General features: G+C 36.7%; 1 protein-coding gene across 5 annotated transcripts in view; it reads left to right on the top strand.

Moving 5' to 3' along the window:
- Positions 1–15,500, top strand: part of IQCB1 (IQ motif containing B1) — a 45,530-nt gene that overhangs the window by 7,282 nt on the left and 22,748 nt on the right. For 3 of the 5 annotated variants that reach the window (XM_010801176.4, NM_001046381.2, XM_005201402.5), the window contains 3 exon segments: positions 874–1,003; positions 4,574–4,667; positions 9,610–9,709. In XM_010801176.4, coding sequence (XP_010799478.1) covers positions 874–1,003; positions 4,574–4,667; positions 9,610–9,709 — 324 coding nt within the window. 5 annotated transcript variants of the gene reach the window in all.

Genomic DNA, 15,500 nt, shown 5'->3' with positions numbered 1-15,500 from the left:
CTGCTGCTAAGTCACTTCAGTCGTGTCCGACTCTGTGCGACCCCATAGACGGCAGCCCACCAGGCTCCCCCGTCCCTGGGATTCTCCAGGCAAGAACACTGGAGTGGGTTGCCATTTCCTTCTCCAACGCATGAAAGTGAAGAGTGAAAGTGAAGTCACTCAGTCGTGTCTGACTCTTAGCGACCCCTTGGACTGCAGCCTACCAGGCTCCTCCCGTCCATGGGATTTTCCAGGCAAGAGTACTGAAGTGGTTCTCAAGGTATTCTATTGCTTTTAGAGTGTGTGTAGCCCATTCACCGAAAACTTGGCCTCTCTCTTTATTGTGAGTCAAGTGTATTTTGTTTCCTGAAGAACTGACAAGTAAGTTTTTAGAAAATAGATGTCCTAGCTCTAAATATTGGAGAAGGCAATGGCACCCGACTCCAGTACTCTTGCCTGGAAAATCCCATGGACGGAGGAGCCTGGTAGGCTGCAGTCCATGAGGTTGCTAAGAGTCGGACACGACTGAGCGACTTCACTTTCACTTTTCACTTTCATGCATTGGAGAAGGAAATGGCAACACACTCCAGTGTTCTTGCCCCGAGAATCCTAGGGACGGGGAAGCCTGATTGGGCTGCCGTCTATGACCCGCACAGAGTCGGACACGACTGAAGCGACTTAGCAGCAGCAGCTCTAAATACAGGCAAAATTCATACCACTGTTTACTTATTAACAAAGTTGTTACACTAACTGTCCATTAAAAATTCTTTACTGGCTTGACAACAAAAGAAAGATACTAAAAATTCTCATTAAGACACAGTGTCTAGAAGCCTTAGCATTTGTCTAAAATTTGTAATTGGTGCAATGAGTCACAAACTTATGCTCTTATTTCAGCCATTGCTGTGTGGGCTTGGAACCAGGAGAAGATGCAGAAGAATTTTACAATGAATTACTTCCATCGGCTGCAGAAAATTTTCTGGTTTTGGGGAGGCGATTACAAACATGTTTTATCAATGCAGCTAAGGTATGTTTGTTTACTTAGGGATTTGTGTTTTGTAGCCAAAACTGTTTAATTCTTGAGATGATATTCCACATTGTTTTTCAGGTGTGCAATATTTGGCTGAAAGTACAATTAGAGTGGCTTCCAAGGTAGCTCAGTGATAAATGATCCACCTGCCAGGCAGGAGACGTGGGTTTAATCCCTGGGTCAGGAAGACCCCCTAGAGAAGGAAATGGCAACACATTCCATACTTCTTTCTTGAGAAATCCCATGGACAGAGGAGCCTGGTGGGCTATAGTCCATGGAGTCACAAAAGAGTCGGACATGACTTAGTGATTAAACAACAACTAGAGTATTGGATTTAAACATTTTAGCTACAAAAAACCTTTACAGTTGAAAATTTTACAGTGCTGACTGAAGCATATTGTATGACACTATGCTTTTTGAAGTATCTGCTTTACTACTCAGTTTTGAGCAACACCCATAGATATTTATTTCCATAGCATAATTTCTACTGTAATTAATAGTAGAGGAAAGTATTGTTCTCTAAGCCCAAGGCTTTTCTTTGTTAACTCCAATGGTAAAGAAGAATAAAGGTGAACTTTCTGTTGCTCATTCAGATCCTCTCTGGTCAAAATATTTCAGCCAAAACATTTGGGTTCATATCAGTCCAACAAATATTTCTTGAGTGAATTATGCTGAATACTATATGTACTTTTTTTTTTTGACCCATGGATTATTTTGAAGCATGTTGCTTAGTTTCCAGATAGTTGAGGATTTTCTTGATATTTTATTGTTATCAGTTTCTAATTTAATTCTGTCATAGTCAGATAACATACTGTGTCATTTCAGTCCTATGTCTCCTGCATTGGCAGGCAGATTCTTTACCACTGAGCCACCGGGAAAGCCCTGGATCTGATTTCTTTTTCTGGCTGTGCCAAAAACTAACTCTGGATTCTTACACAAATCACTTGGTTTCATTCTTCCTCCGTTTCCTCCTTTGTAAAATGAATTTCCATCTCATGAAGAGCTCAGACCATTATGAAAGCTTTATGTTTTCATCAAAGCACTTTTATTTAATATTCCCCATTTAAAAGCAGTAATAATTATATTATTTTCATTCATATTGTCATTCAATACTTTCCATAATACTTTCCTATTTGTTACTATGGTGTTTGTATAGAGATAAAAATTTTTTTAGTATATCCATCAAAGGGAGTAAATCAGCTACAAAAAAAAAAAGAGGGCCCCTTGACCACAGAAGAAATTAAAATTGGTGGATAAAAAACATGGTGACAAGAGAAAGAGGATTCAGTGCACAGGCCCAGAAGGGCACAGAAGTAGTGTCCATAATCCAGGCAGGAAGCTACTGTCTGAGTCTATGACTCAGGTGCCAGTGGAGCAGGTGCTGGTGTGATGGACCGGCTGGTTGAGCAGGAGGATTGGCTCTCTTTGACTTCAAGGCCCAGCCTCTGCCTCTGAGCCCATCCAGGTCCTCCTGTAGCACTTGTTTGTTGATGGGTTATCATGGCATCAGCAGCACAGACTAAAACAAAACAGTTTGGACTTTGGTTTAAAATTAATTAAAATTCTGTTTCTGCTGTAAAAAAAGAATAAAAAGAAAACTGAACTTATGTATTAATTCTGTCTACCTAGTTGTTTGTCAGTCATAGTTCAGTTCAGTTCAGTCCAGTTGGTCAGTCGTGTCCAACTCTTTGCGACCCCATGAATCGCAGCAAGCCAAGCCTCCCTGTCCATCACCAACTCCTGGAGTTCACTCAGACTCAACGTCCATCAAGTCAGTGATAACCATCCAGCCATCTCATCCTCTGTCGTCCCTTCTTCTCCTGCCCCCAATCCCTCCCAGCATCAGAGTCTTTTCCAGTGAGTCAACTCTTCACATGAGGTGGCCGAAGTACTGGAGTTTCAGCTTTAGCATCATTCCTTCCAAAGAAATCCCAGGGCTGATCTTCAGAATGGACTGGTTGGATCTCCTTGCAGTCCAAGGGACTCTCAAGAGTCTTCTCCAACACCACAATTCAAAAGCATCAATTCTTCGGCATTCAGCCTTCTTCACAGTCCAACTCTCACATCCATACACTACCACAGGAAAAACCATAGCCTTGACTAGACGGACCTTTGTTGGCAAAGTAGTACCTCTGCTTTTGAATGTGCTATCTAGGTTGGACATAACTTTCCTTCCAAGTCATATATATATATATTTTTAAATTAGTTGGTATGTTGGTAGTGGAGTACATAGTAGGACATACATAGGATTTTATGGCCTAAACTGAAAACTTGTTAAAATATACATACATACAGGCATACATACATATGTGTATACACACACACACATACATACATACATACATATATTCTATGTTTAAGAATAGAAAAGCACCTATGCCAGAATTTTGAAGTGACTTAGGGATAAATTTTGTTAACCGGTCTCAGAGGCCATGAATTTAAGGTTGACATTATCTGATGGACTTTTAAAAGAAAGTACTAATTTTAGGAACCCAGCAGTATTCTTTGAGATTGGTAGCAGTGAAGATTATGTGCCCTTTCTTTCAGTGAAACTCGCTAAGGCAGTTTATTGGACTAAAGGGATTCTTGATCTAATGTGGCACTTCTTTCTTTTTTGATTATTGTTATATTTGTTAGTACATGTCTGTTTAAGCACCTATCTAACCCTGAACTAGAATAATAGAAAGAAAATGCTTTCATTATTATAAAGAGTAACCATAGCAATCGTATTTTTGCTGTTATTACTTTTATGCCATAGTACATTCAGAACGTGGATGAGATTAATGGCCTTGATATTAACTTTGCAGTAAAATTACATGGCCAGGGAAAGACAGAACTGTGAATGTATTGTTTCTTATTTCCTACTTTGACACATACTCTAATCTAGAATAATTCCTCACTCTGCTTTCCAGAAGGAAAGAAGCAGAAAAAAATTGTCATTTATTTATTGGATAAATATTGATTTAACTGTGTGTTTGAACTGTTTTAGACACTGGGTGTATAGTATGTAATGGGTGTATAGTGGAGAGCTAAATAACATGGTCTCATGCTCTCATGGAGTCATAGAGTAGAAGCTGCAGCTGAAATACACTGAATGTTTTATATATTGACATCTATATGTGCATATTGCAGTGATGTTCAACCCTGGCCGCATACCCAAGTCACCCACTTAATTGTGTAAAAAGTAGATGTCTAGACTTTTAACTTTGGAGATTCACATTTCAGTATGTTTGGACTAAAACCTGTACATAGGTATATTTTTAAAACTCCATAGATGATACTTATGAATGACTGGTATCAAAAAATCCCTAGTGTATCAACTTACAGTTCTTATGCTTCTTATATTGTCCCATTTGACCTCTGAATAGCAACCACTTCTGTTACATATTACTAGCCTTAACCACAGTTTTATAAATTAAGAAAATAAAAGCTTCAAGATTATATACCTCATAAATAACTAAGATCCAAAAACCTGGTCCTAAGACTCTCCGGAGAGAAGTCTATCTTTTTTATTAATTAAAACAATTACAGTGAAGTCAATTCTTGTGTGTGTGTGTGTGTGTTAAGGGTGAAGAAAAAGATGCATTACTACACTTTTTTGAAGTTGTGACTGATTCTCTCTTCTGGCTATTGGGAGGCCATGTTCAACTCATCCAAAATGGTAAGAGAAAAGATTTTTAATGTAACTGATAGTCATTGTAGAGTCACCTGCTATCAGTTTGATTTTTTTTTTTCTAAAAACAAATACTTCATTAAATACAGATAAGTAAATACAGTTAAATAAAATTAAATACAGTTAAATAAAAGCACATTGAAATAACCCCATACAGAAAAAGTAAAGGCAAATTTGGATGTTCCAGCTTTATTTTATTTTATTTTTTTTTGGATGTTCCAGCTTTAAACAGACAACATTAACAATAATATTACATTAAGGGGAATATTGCTAAAATAAAACTTTCTCCTTAGTTTTTTCTATGTAGCAAATTTAAGATAAGGCTTAATAATTTTAACAGTTTATTCTAGGGGAAAAGTTTTTTATGTTTGTTTCAAAGATTACAGTTGTGTTTTAGACTTAGTGTGACAGAAATCCTTATGTAAAGAGTATAGATATGATTTAACTCACAGCCTAACTATTGAGGTAAGATTAAGCTTTTATATGGTGACATTTTACTAAACTGGAAAGTTACTTTATAGGCTATTTCTATACTTACATTGAAAAATATAAATATATGTTAGTTTTATGTTTCCTTAAGACTAGAAAGTAATTTTTAATAATAAGCGTGACAATGTTCCTACCTTCTTGAAAGATTTACTCTAAGAAAAATGTAATGTATAGGAATAATATAAGAACATTGATATTTTTAGAAAGTAAAAATTGAGCTGAATATTAATATTTTATTTTTTGCTTTCAGAATTATGCATGTACATAATTTACAGAGTCAGTTCCATAAGGATTATTTAAAACACAGTCTTTGGCCCTCATACCTCTCTCCATTTCCCATTTTCCAAAGGCAATTACTTTCATGCTCAAATACTTCCTTTAAAAAAAAAAAAGCATTATCTGTTCATTTCCCTTTATGAAAAAAATATTATAAACTTCCCTACTATAAGAACTATTTTACCAAAATGTAAAGAGCTTAGCTACAGTATGGTGTAATACTAAAACCTAGTTAAAAGAGAGACAGCAGGAGACAGAATATGTGAAAAAAGTTTTAAATATGCCATATTCCTTTTCAAAATAATAACTATAACAAAAGTGACAGTATTTCTCAGGTCAATCTGTCAGTTTAAAACACCAATAAAATAGGTATTAAATAGGATGTCCAGTAAGTTTTTCTCTCAAAAGAACCACTTCCTTGGAGAAATGGCTGACTGTATATAGGTATGAGATAGAAAATACGCAAGGTAAGCCAGAGGTATCTTGAATACTAGATAGGAAGGAACCAGTCAAAGTCTGTTAGGATTTTGTGAAAAGCCAACATAAGGAGGCTTCTGCTAGCCAGAAATGGGAAAATTGAACAGTAATGAGGGTAATAACTACAGTGGATTAAAACACATCAATATAGTGAGATTATTAACTTTAACCTTTTTACTGTGGGAAGCAGAATAGTTTAACCCCTCTGTACTCATCACTGAGATTCAATCATTATTAACATTTCTCTAATCTTTTTATTACTTATTTCCAGCCACAACTAAAAAGTTAGCATAGGAGTCTGCTAGGGAACCAATTCATTTTGAAAACTGTTAATAAATAAAAGAGTCCATCATTTATACTGCCTTTTCTTACATATTGATGAGGAAAATTTTTTCTTTATAAACATATTCCAGCTAATAAGTGAAAAGGGTATGATAGAATCATGCTGTTTTACAACCTTTAGTGAATTAATTATCCATCACTGTCAACATCTCAAAAGGAGAGACAATCAGATATGAAGTGCCTCATTGTAATGTCTCATTATAACCTCACATATGACATGTATATAACAAAAATTCAAACATGAATCATTTTGAACCTGGAGCTCCAACTACCAATTTGTAGAAGGTCAGAGAAACATTAAATTATACCAGAGGAATGCAGTAAGCAAAAGTAAACTGTGGGAAGCTCAAAGGACAGTTGACATAATTTTGTAAACAAATGAACTGCAAGGGGAAAAAGGGTAGAGTAGAAACCCATAAGTTAAAAGAAATTTGAAAGATAACTAGTTACATTGTATGGCTCCTGTTTGGATCCCAGTTAAAGTAAACTTCTGAAAATTCACCAAAAAAATGGCAATGGGAGCAGTGACTGGATATTTGATAAAATCAGGTAATTATTTAGGTTAGATAATGGCTATATTTTATTTTTTAATAATTCATACATAATATTTTGGGAATATGTATAGAAATATTTCTGGGTAAAATTATTTGATGTCTTGGATTTGCTTTCAGATAAAATGGGAGGCAGGAAATAGATGGGGTAGGTGAAACAAGACTGGCCATGAGTTGATCATTGTTTAAGTTGAGTGACTAATAAATGCAGGGTCATATATACTACTCTTACACATGTTCTAAACTTTAATTTAAAAAAAATGGCAAATATCAGTTTTTGTTGGGAGACCAAATAGTTATCTAACTATACTTGAAAACAATATACTGCTGCTGCTGCTAAGTCTCTTCAGTCATGTCCAATTCTGTGCGACCCCATAGACGGCAGCCCACCAGGCTCCGCCGTCCCTGGGATTCTTCAGGCAAGAACACTGGAGTGGGTTGCCATTTCCTTCTCCAATGCATGAAAGTGAAAAGTGAAAGTGAAGTTGCTCAGTCATGTCCGACTCTTCGTGACCCCAAGGACTGCAGCCTACCAGGCTCCTCCGTCCATGGGATTTTCCAGGCAAGAGTACTGGAGTGGGTGGCCATTGCCTTCTCCAAAAATAAATCTTATAATACAATAAGATAAATGTTATTAAAGTAGAATAACTTCAACAAATTATTTTATCATATTTTTTCCAAAATAGAGAAAAGATACATAAACATTGCATACTACATGATTTCAGTGAATTCAGAATTAAAGAGTTATTAATAAACATCTTTGCTGCTGCTAAGTCACTTCAGTCGTGTCCTACTCTTTGCGACCCCATAGACGGCAGCCCACCAGGCTCCTCCGTCCATGGGATTTTCCAGACAAGAGTAGTGGAGTGGGTTGCCATTGCCTTCTCCGATAAACGTCATTAGATAGACAAAAATAGAAATATACACTTATCCCAGCTACAGAGAATTTTTCTGCTATTGAAAAATAGAAAATAAAAAACCATAAAAATACTTAATAATATCAGAAGTTTTTTGAAGTTGTTAGATTTTTTAAAATGGTAACTAGTGAAATATTGGATTATGTAAACAGAAATGAAGAACAGTAGTAAGTATGTGAAAGAAATCAAATATGTCCCCTCAGGAGACTGAAAGAGGAAAAAATGTGTAGAAGCTAGGATAGTGTTCACAGAGCTGCCTTGCCAGCATAGCTGATCTCACTTTAATTAAAATTCTAGTCAGTTAATGAACAAAGGACTATTAACTGAAATTTAATGGGAACCTACGCTATTTCTAGACAAACCTAGATAGTGTGTTTTCATCCTGCTTATTTAACTTCTAAGCAGAGTACACCATGTAAAATTCTGGGCTGGATGAAGCACAAACTAGAAATCAAGACTGCTGGGAGAAATATCAATAACCTCATATATGCAGATGACACCACCCTTACGACAGAAAGTGAAGAGGAACTAAAGAACCTCTGGATTAAGGTGAAAGAGGAAAACTGGCTTAAAACTCAACATTCAGAAAACTAAGATCATGGCACCTGGTCCCATCATTTCATGGCAAATAGATGGGGAAATAATGGAAACAGTGACAGACTTTATTTTCTTGGGCTCCAAAATCACTGCAGATGGTGACTGCAGCCATGAAATTAAAAGACGCTTGCTCCTTGGAAGAAAGGCTGTGACAAACCTAGACAGCATATTAAAAAGCAGAGACATCACTTGGCCGACAAAGGTCCGTTTAGGCAAAGCTATGGTTTTTCCAGTAGTCCTGTACAGATGTGAGAGTTAAACCATAAAAGAAGGCTGAGGGCCAAAGAATTGATGCTTTGAAACTGTGATGTTGGAGAAGACTCTTGGGAGTCCCTTAGACTGCAAGATCAAACCAGTCAGTCCTGAAAGAAATCAACCCTGAATATTCACCGAAAGGACTGATGCTGAAGCTGAAGCACCAGTACTTCGGCTACCTGATGTGAAGAGCCAATTCATTGAAAAAGATCCTGATGCTGGGAAAGATTGAGGGCAGGAGGAGAAGGGGATGACAGAGGACAAGATCGCTGGATACATCACTAAGTTAATGGACTTAAGTTTGAGCAAACTCGAGGAGATAGTGAAGGACAGGGAAGCCTGGCGTGCTTCAGTCCATAGCATCACAAGGAGTCTGACATGACTTAGCAATTGAACATAACAACAACCCTGTTCTAGGACATTTTACAGTAGTCTGTGAGAGAATTGTTAGTTTTCACTTTACAGGGGAAGAACATTTTCTGAGAGGTTAAGTGACTTACATAAGCATATAGTGCCAGGTCTTCATAACTGGCTATTCAGAGCCTAAAAATTACAAACCAAATATTCCTCTGGGTAGTTAGTGATTTTATTATTATTTAAGACAAGGTATTAGCAAATATGGTACATTATATAACAATTAAATTTTTAAGTACATGAGCTGCTGATTATAATCATCTGAACTATTGCTATTCCTTCATATTCTCTTTTTCACAGAAAATGTGATTGTCTTCAATGAAATCACTGTTAGAAAAGGAGACTCAGTTTTAGGATATGTTATATTTTATTTTTAATTTAAGGGAAGATAATGATACATTCTTAGCTTACTGTTTATTTGTAATTGTCCATAAAAATGGAATAACTGCCTTATTATGGTTATGGAAAAAACAAGTATAACTTTATTGCAAAGTATATCAAGGCAGGAAGTTTAGCAGAAATGATTATGCTTTGATCTGGTTTTGAAAAGACAAGTAAATCCCAGTTGTATCATCATAGAATCGTAATCTTTCTTTTTTTCTCTTTTTTTAGTACTGAAAAGTGATCATTTCTTGCGCTTACTGCAAACTGATAGTGTTCAAATAGGATCTATGGTCATGACTCTGCTACAGAACATACTGCAGATCAATAGGTGACTTGGCTTTATAAAATATATAGAATTTTTTTGTTTTTGATGAGAAGCATTGCCAGTTTTACTAAAATCAGTTGTATATGACTTGTATATAACATTTAAGAAGCTTTGTTATTACCATTGTATTTTTTTAATGAATATAAAAAATATACTGTAAAAGAAAGTTTATTACTGAATTTATATCTTATTTCAGAACTTAAGATTTTAGCCCTATCTCAGTCTTAGAGAAGAAAAATTACTGTGATATCTGAAGGAGAATATTGGGATCACGATAATAAATAACTAATCAAATAGCATCACTGACTCAATGGACATGAATCTGAGCAAACTTCAGGAGATAGTGAAGGACAGGGAAGCCTGGCATGCTGCAGTTTATGGGGTTACAGAGAGTCAGACACGACTTAGTGACTGAACAATCATGTACTTATATAGCAGACTGCAAGCTCAGTATTTGCCAAGTGCTATGCCCTTCTAGAGTATAAAAGAAGTTATAGACAAATTTTCCCAGGTTAAAATAGAAAGGCAGAGTAAACACTGTTGAAATCATTGATTTTTTTCAGCTCAATATGGATTTGTTAAGTATCTAGTATATGTGCCAAGTATTGTCTATCATTGGATTTATAAAATCGATTAAGATATGAACCTTATCTTCAAATAGCTTACAGTATAGTGGAAGAGACTAATACATAAATACAACTATATAACAGGGTAATAAGGTACAATGTTAATTAAGTATTAAGAGGCGCTCCTAAACCAAACTGAGGTGGGGGATACTTCCAGGAGAATGTAACCCCTGAGATGAAACTGAGATAAATAGATGAGGAGAATGTAATACTGAGATGAAGGATGAGAAATTAACCAGTGAGGAGAAGAGAAAACAATATTCTAGGCAGAGGTAACAACATAAGCAAATGCACAGAAATAAGAAACAACATACAGAACGTGAAAAGTAGGCTAGAGTTCATAAGACAAGATATCATGGAAGAGAGAGCTGCACAAAGAACCCCAGAGATCTGCAGAATCCCCTTCAAGTTTTCAGTAGAGTATTGATCAGCACATGCATTTGAGGAAACTGCTCGATGTCTTGGAAACAGTAATCCAGAAGGATTAAAAGGAGCAGTACCAGAAACTCAAACAGAGCTAGAATGCTGCCTGATCCAGCTGCACAACTGGAAAACTTCATGAAAAATGGAGCATTAGGTAGAGTACTCAGGATAGTTTCTTCTTGGTAGTGGGGAATAATAGCACTAGACTGAGCACTACTGTAGATCATCTAAACAATAAAAGCAAGATCTGAAAGGATCAAATTATTCCCAGTCAGTTTCACTTCATGTGGTTATTGAAACTGCCTACATCTTAAAATAGTGTACAAAGGCAGGAAGTTTAGCAGAAATGGTCATACTTTGATTTGGCATTAATAAGATGAGAAAATCAAACTTGGGCCATCATAGAATCTCTGTTTTGATTTCTTTCCCCCCCCCTCTCTTCCTTTAGTAATAAAAAGTAATCATTTCTTGCAGGAATCATTTCTGCAAACTGATGATGTTCAGATAGGATCTATAGTCATAACTATGTATAAAATTCTAGAAAAGGTAAACTAATTTATAGTGACAGAGGTGTAAATAAGGTGCCAGGGAGGGTAAGTGGAGAAGGAGTACAGTGAAACAAAAGGAAACTTTAAGGGGTGATGGATATATTCATTATCTTTATTGCAATGGGGGAATGTCAAAACTTACCAAATTATACATTTAAATATGTGCAGTTTGCTGTATATCAGTTATACTGTAATGAAGCTGGTCAAAATAAAAAAATCATCATGTCTTGATGAACATTTTGATATGGAATGAAATAAAAGATGAATTCAGGTATGATACCAAGTTTTCTGTATTGAATAGTAGACAGTGGTATCAGTTCAGTTGCTCAGTCGTGTCTGACCCTCTGCGACCCCATGGACTGCAGCACACAGGCTTCCCAGTCTATCACCAGATCCCAGAACTTACTCAAACTCATGTCCATCAAGTCAGTGATGCCATCCAACCATCTCACCCTCTGTTCTTCCTTTGTCCTCCCGCCTCCGTTCTTTCCTGGCATCAGGGTCTTTTCTGAGTCAGTTCTTTTCATCAGGTGGCCAAAGTACTGGAGTTTCAGCTTCAGCATCAGTCCTTCCAATGAATATTCAGGACAGATTTCCTTTGCAATTGACTGATTTGATCTCCTTGCAGTCCAAAGGACTCTGAAGAGTCTTCTCCAACACCACAGTTCCAAAGCATCAATTCTTGGGCACTCAGCGTTTTTTATAGTCCAACTCTCACAACCATACATGACTACTGGAAAAACCATAGCTTTGAGTTGGCAGACCTTCGTTGGCAAAGTAACGTCTCTGCTTTTTAATATGCCTTCTACGTTTGTCACAGCTTTTTTCCCCAAGGAGCAAGCATCTTTTAATTTCATGGCTGCAGTCATCTGCAGTGATTCTGGAGCCCCAAAAAATAGTCTGTCACTGTTTCCATTATTTCCCCATCTATTTGCCCTGAAATGATGGGACCAGGTGCCATGATCTTAGTTTTCTGAATGTTGAGTTTTAAGCCAACTTTTTCACTCTCCTCTTTGACTTTCTTCAAGAGGCTCTTTAGTTCCTCTTCGCTTTCTGCCATAAGGGTGGTGTCATCTGAATTTCTGAGGTTATTGATATTTCTCCCAGAAATCTTGATTTCAGCTTGTGCTTCATCCAGTCTGGCATTTTGCATGGTGTACTCTGCATAGACGTTAAATAAGCAGGGTGACAATATACAGCCTTGATGTACACCTTTTCCTATTTGGAACCAGTCTGTTGTTCCATGTCCAGTTCTAACTTGCTTCTTGACCTGCGTACAGATTTCTCAGGAGGCAGGTCAGATGGTCTGGTATTCCCATCTCTTGAAGAATTTTCCACAGTTTGTTGTGATCCACACAGTCAAAGGCTTTGGTATAGTCAGTAAAGCAGAAGTAGATATTTTTCTGGAACTCTCTTGCTTTTTCTATGATCCAATGGATGTTGGCAATTTGATCTCTGGTTCCTCTTCACATACTGTTGAAGCCTGACTTGGAAAATTTTAACCATTACTTTGCTAGCATGTGAGATGAGTGCAATTGTGCAGTAGTTTGAGCATTCTTTGGCATTGCCTTTCTTTGGATTGGAATGAAAACTGACCTTTTCCAGTCCTGTGGCCACTGCTGAGTTTTCCAAATTTGCTGGCATATTGAGTGCATCACTTTCACATCTAAATCACATCAAATCCTAAAATCATCTTTTAGGATTTGAAATAGCTCAACTGGAATTCCATCACCTCCACTAGCATTCGTAGTGATGCTTCCTAAGGCCCACTTGACTTCTCATTCCAGGATGTCTGGCTCTAGGTGGGTGATCACACTATCATGATTATCTGGGTCATGAAGATCTTTTTTATATAGTTCTGTGTATTCTTGCCACCTCTTCTTAGCCAAAACAGATTCAATATTGGTTTGTCCAACATAGATATGTTCAGCAGGTAGAGAAATAAGAGTGCATGCAAAGATTTGTACACACAAATGTTTATAGCAGCTTTATCTGTAATAGTCAAAGACAAGACAACTCAAATGTCCGCTGACAGTGAATAGAACTTGTGGAAGAGATCTGGACTAGAATTATGGACTTACGAATTATCAGGCTAAAAAGTATAGTTAAAAACATGAGAGAAGAGCTCAGTGAAAAATATGAATTGAGTAAGAAAAGAAATTGGCCCAAAATGGAATTCTAGGGAGTAACCTTTTAGGGGTGTACTGGAAAGCCTACAAAGAAAACAACAACAACAAAAAAAGGTCAAAAATCTGTAAACAGAGGATGGAAGAAGACCAGAATAACCTTTTTCCACAAAAGCTGAATAGTGGAAAATACCAGTTATAAACATTCATGGTTATTTTTTCTAACTGGACAAAAGTTTATTTATATTTTTGAGTAAGAGTCTGTTTGCATTGCTCTCAGATAGGAATCCTTGCCATTATTTGCTTTCTACAAGCCAACATCTGGGTTTTTTTTTTTTCTTTTTTAAATTGGTAGAAAATTGCTTTACAGTACAGTGTTGGTTTTTGTCATATAACAACATGAATCAGTCATAATTATATATATCCCCTCCCTCCTGAACCTTCCTCCTGTCCCCACAGGTCACTTCTCTAGGTCATCACAGAGTGCCAGGATGGGGTCCCTTTGTTATATAGCAAATTCCCAGTGACTATCTGTTTTACACATGATAGTTGTAAATATGTCAATACTACTTTCTCAGTTCGTTCCACCCTCAACTTGCACCACTGTGTCCACAAGTCATTCACTGCTAAGTTCATCAGTACCATTTTTCTAGATTCCATATATATGCATTAATATATAATACTTGTTTTTCTCTTTCTGACTTGTTTCACTGTGTATAAGAGGCTTTAGGTTCATCCACTTCACTACAACTGACTCAAATTCATTCCTTTTTATGGCTGAGTAATATTCTATTGTTTATACATACTCTTTTTTATTACATCTTTTTTAATAATTAAATTTATTTCATTTTAATTGAAGGATAATTGCTCTACAATATTGTTTTGGTTTCTGCCAAACATCAGCATGAATTAGCCATAGGTATACCTATGTCCTCTCTCTTGAACCTCCCTCCCGCCTCTGTCCCTATCCCACCCTCTAGGTTGTTACAGAGCCCCAGTTTGAGTTCCCTGAGTCACACAGCAAATCCCATTGGCTATCTGTTTTACATATGGTAATATATATATGTTTTGTGTTACTCTCTCCATACATCCCATCCTCTCCTTCCTCCCTACCCCACTGCCCTATGTCTATAAGTCTGTTCTCTTATGTCCTGTCTGCATTGCTACCCTGCAAATAGGTTCAACCGTACCATCTTTCTAGATTCCATATATATGCGTTGATATACAACATTTGTTTTTCTCTTTCTGACCTAGTTCACTTTGTATAATATGCTGTATGTTCATCCACCTCATTAGAACTGACTCAAGTGTGTTCCTTTTTATGGCTGAGTAATATTCCGTTGTATATATATTACCACAGCTTCCTTACCCATTCATCTGTCAGTGGACACCTAGGCTGCTTCCATGTCCTAGCTATTATAAATACTGCTGCAATGAACATTGGGATACATGTGTCTTTTAGAATTGCAATTTTCTCGGGGACTATGCCCAGGACTGGGATTGCTAGGTCATACTCTAGATTTATTCCTAGTTTTTTAAGGAATCTCCATACTGTTTTCCATAATGGTTGTGTCAGTTTACATTCCCACCAACAGTGCAGGAGGGTTCCCTTTTCTCCACATCCTCTCCAGCATTATTGTTTTGTAGATTTTTTGGTGATAGCCATTCTGACTGGTGTGCGGTGATACCTCATTGTAGTTTTGATTTGTATTTCTGTAATAATCAGCAGTGTTGAGCATCTTTTTATGCAATAGCTACTTTTACAGAATTGTAAAATATCCTAATCAGTAGTAAATGGATAATCAAAGGAACATACCCCTAGAAAATCATATACTGCTTGGCGGGGTGAGTAAAAGGACGCCTAGTAATTCCTTTTGACTGTTTATGAGTTTCAGATAATTTTTCATGACATCAGTAATGCAACATGAAGTTGTTGTGTAATGACGGAATACTAAAAGAAAAATTTCCTCCTGAGTATATGATAATTGATTTTCTATAACATGTTTGTCTTCATCCATCATTAAGCAATGAACCATGTACTTACTGTCCTGTGATTTTCCTTTTATTATTG

This window comes from Bos taurus, chromosome 1, assembly GCF_002263795.3.
Source record: "Bos taurus isolate L1 Dominette 01449 registration number 42190680 breed Hereford chromosome 1, ARS-UCD2.0, whole genome shotgun sequence".
Classification (NCBI taxonomy): Eukaryota; Metazoa; Chordata; class Mammalia; order Artiodactyla; family Bovidae; genus Bos; species Bos taurus.
Note: the sequence above shows the minus strand (reverse complement) of the source record. Positions and strands in the feature narration are given on the sequence as shown.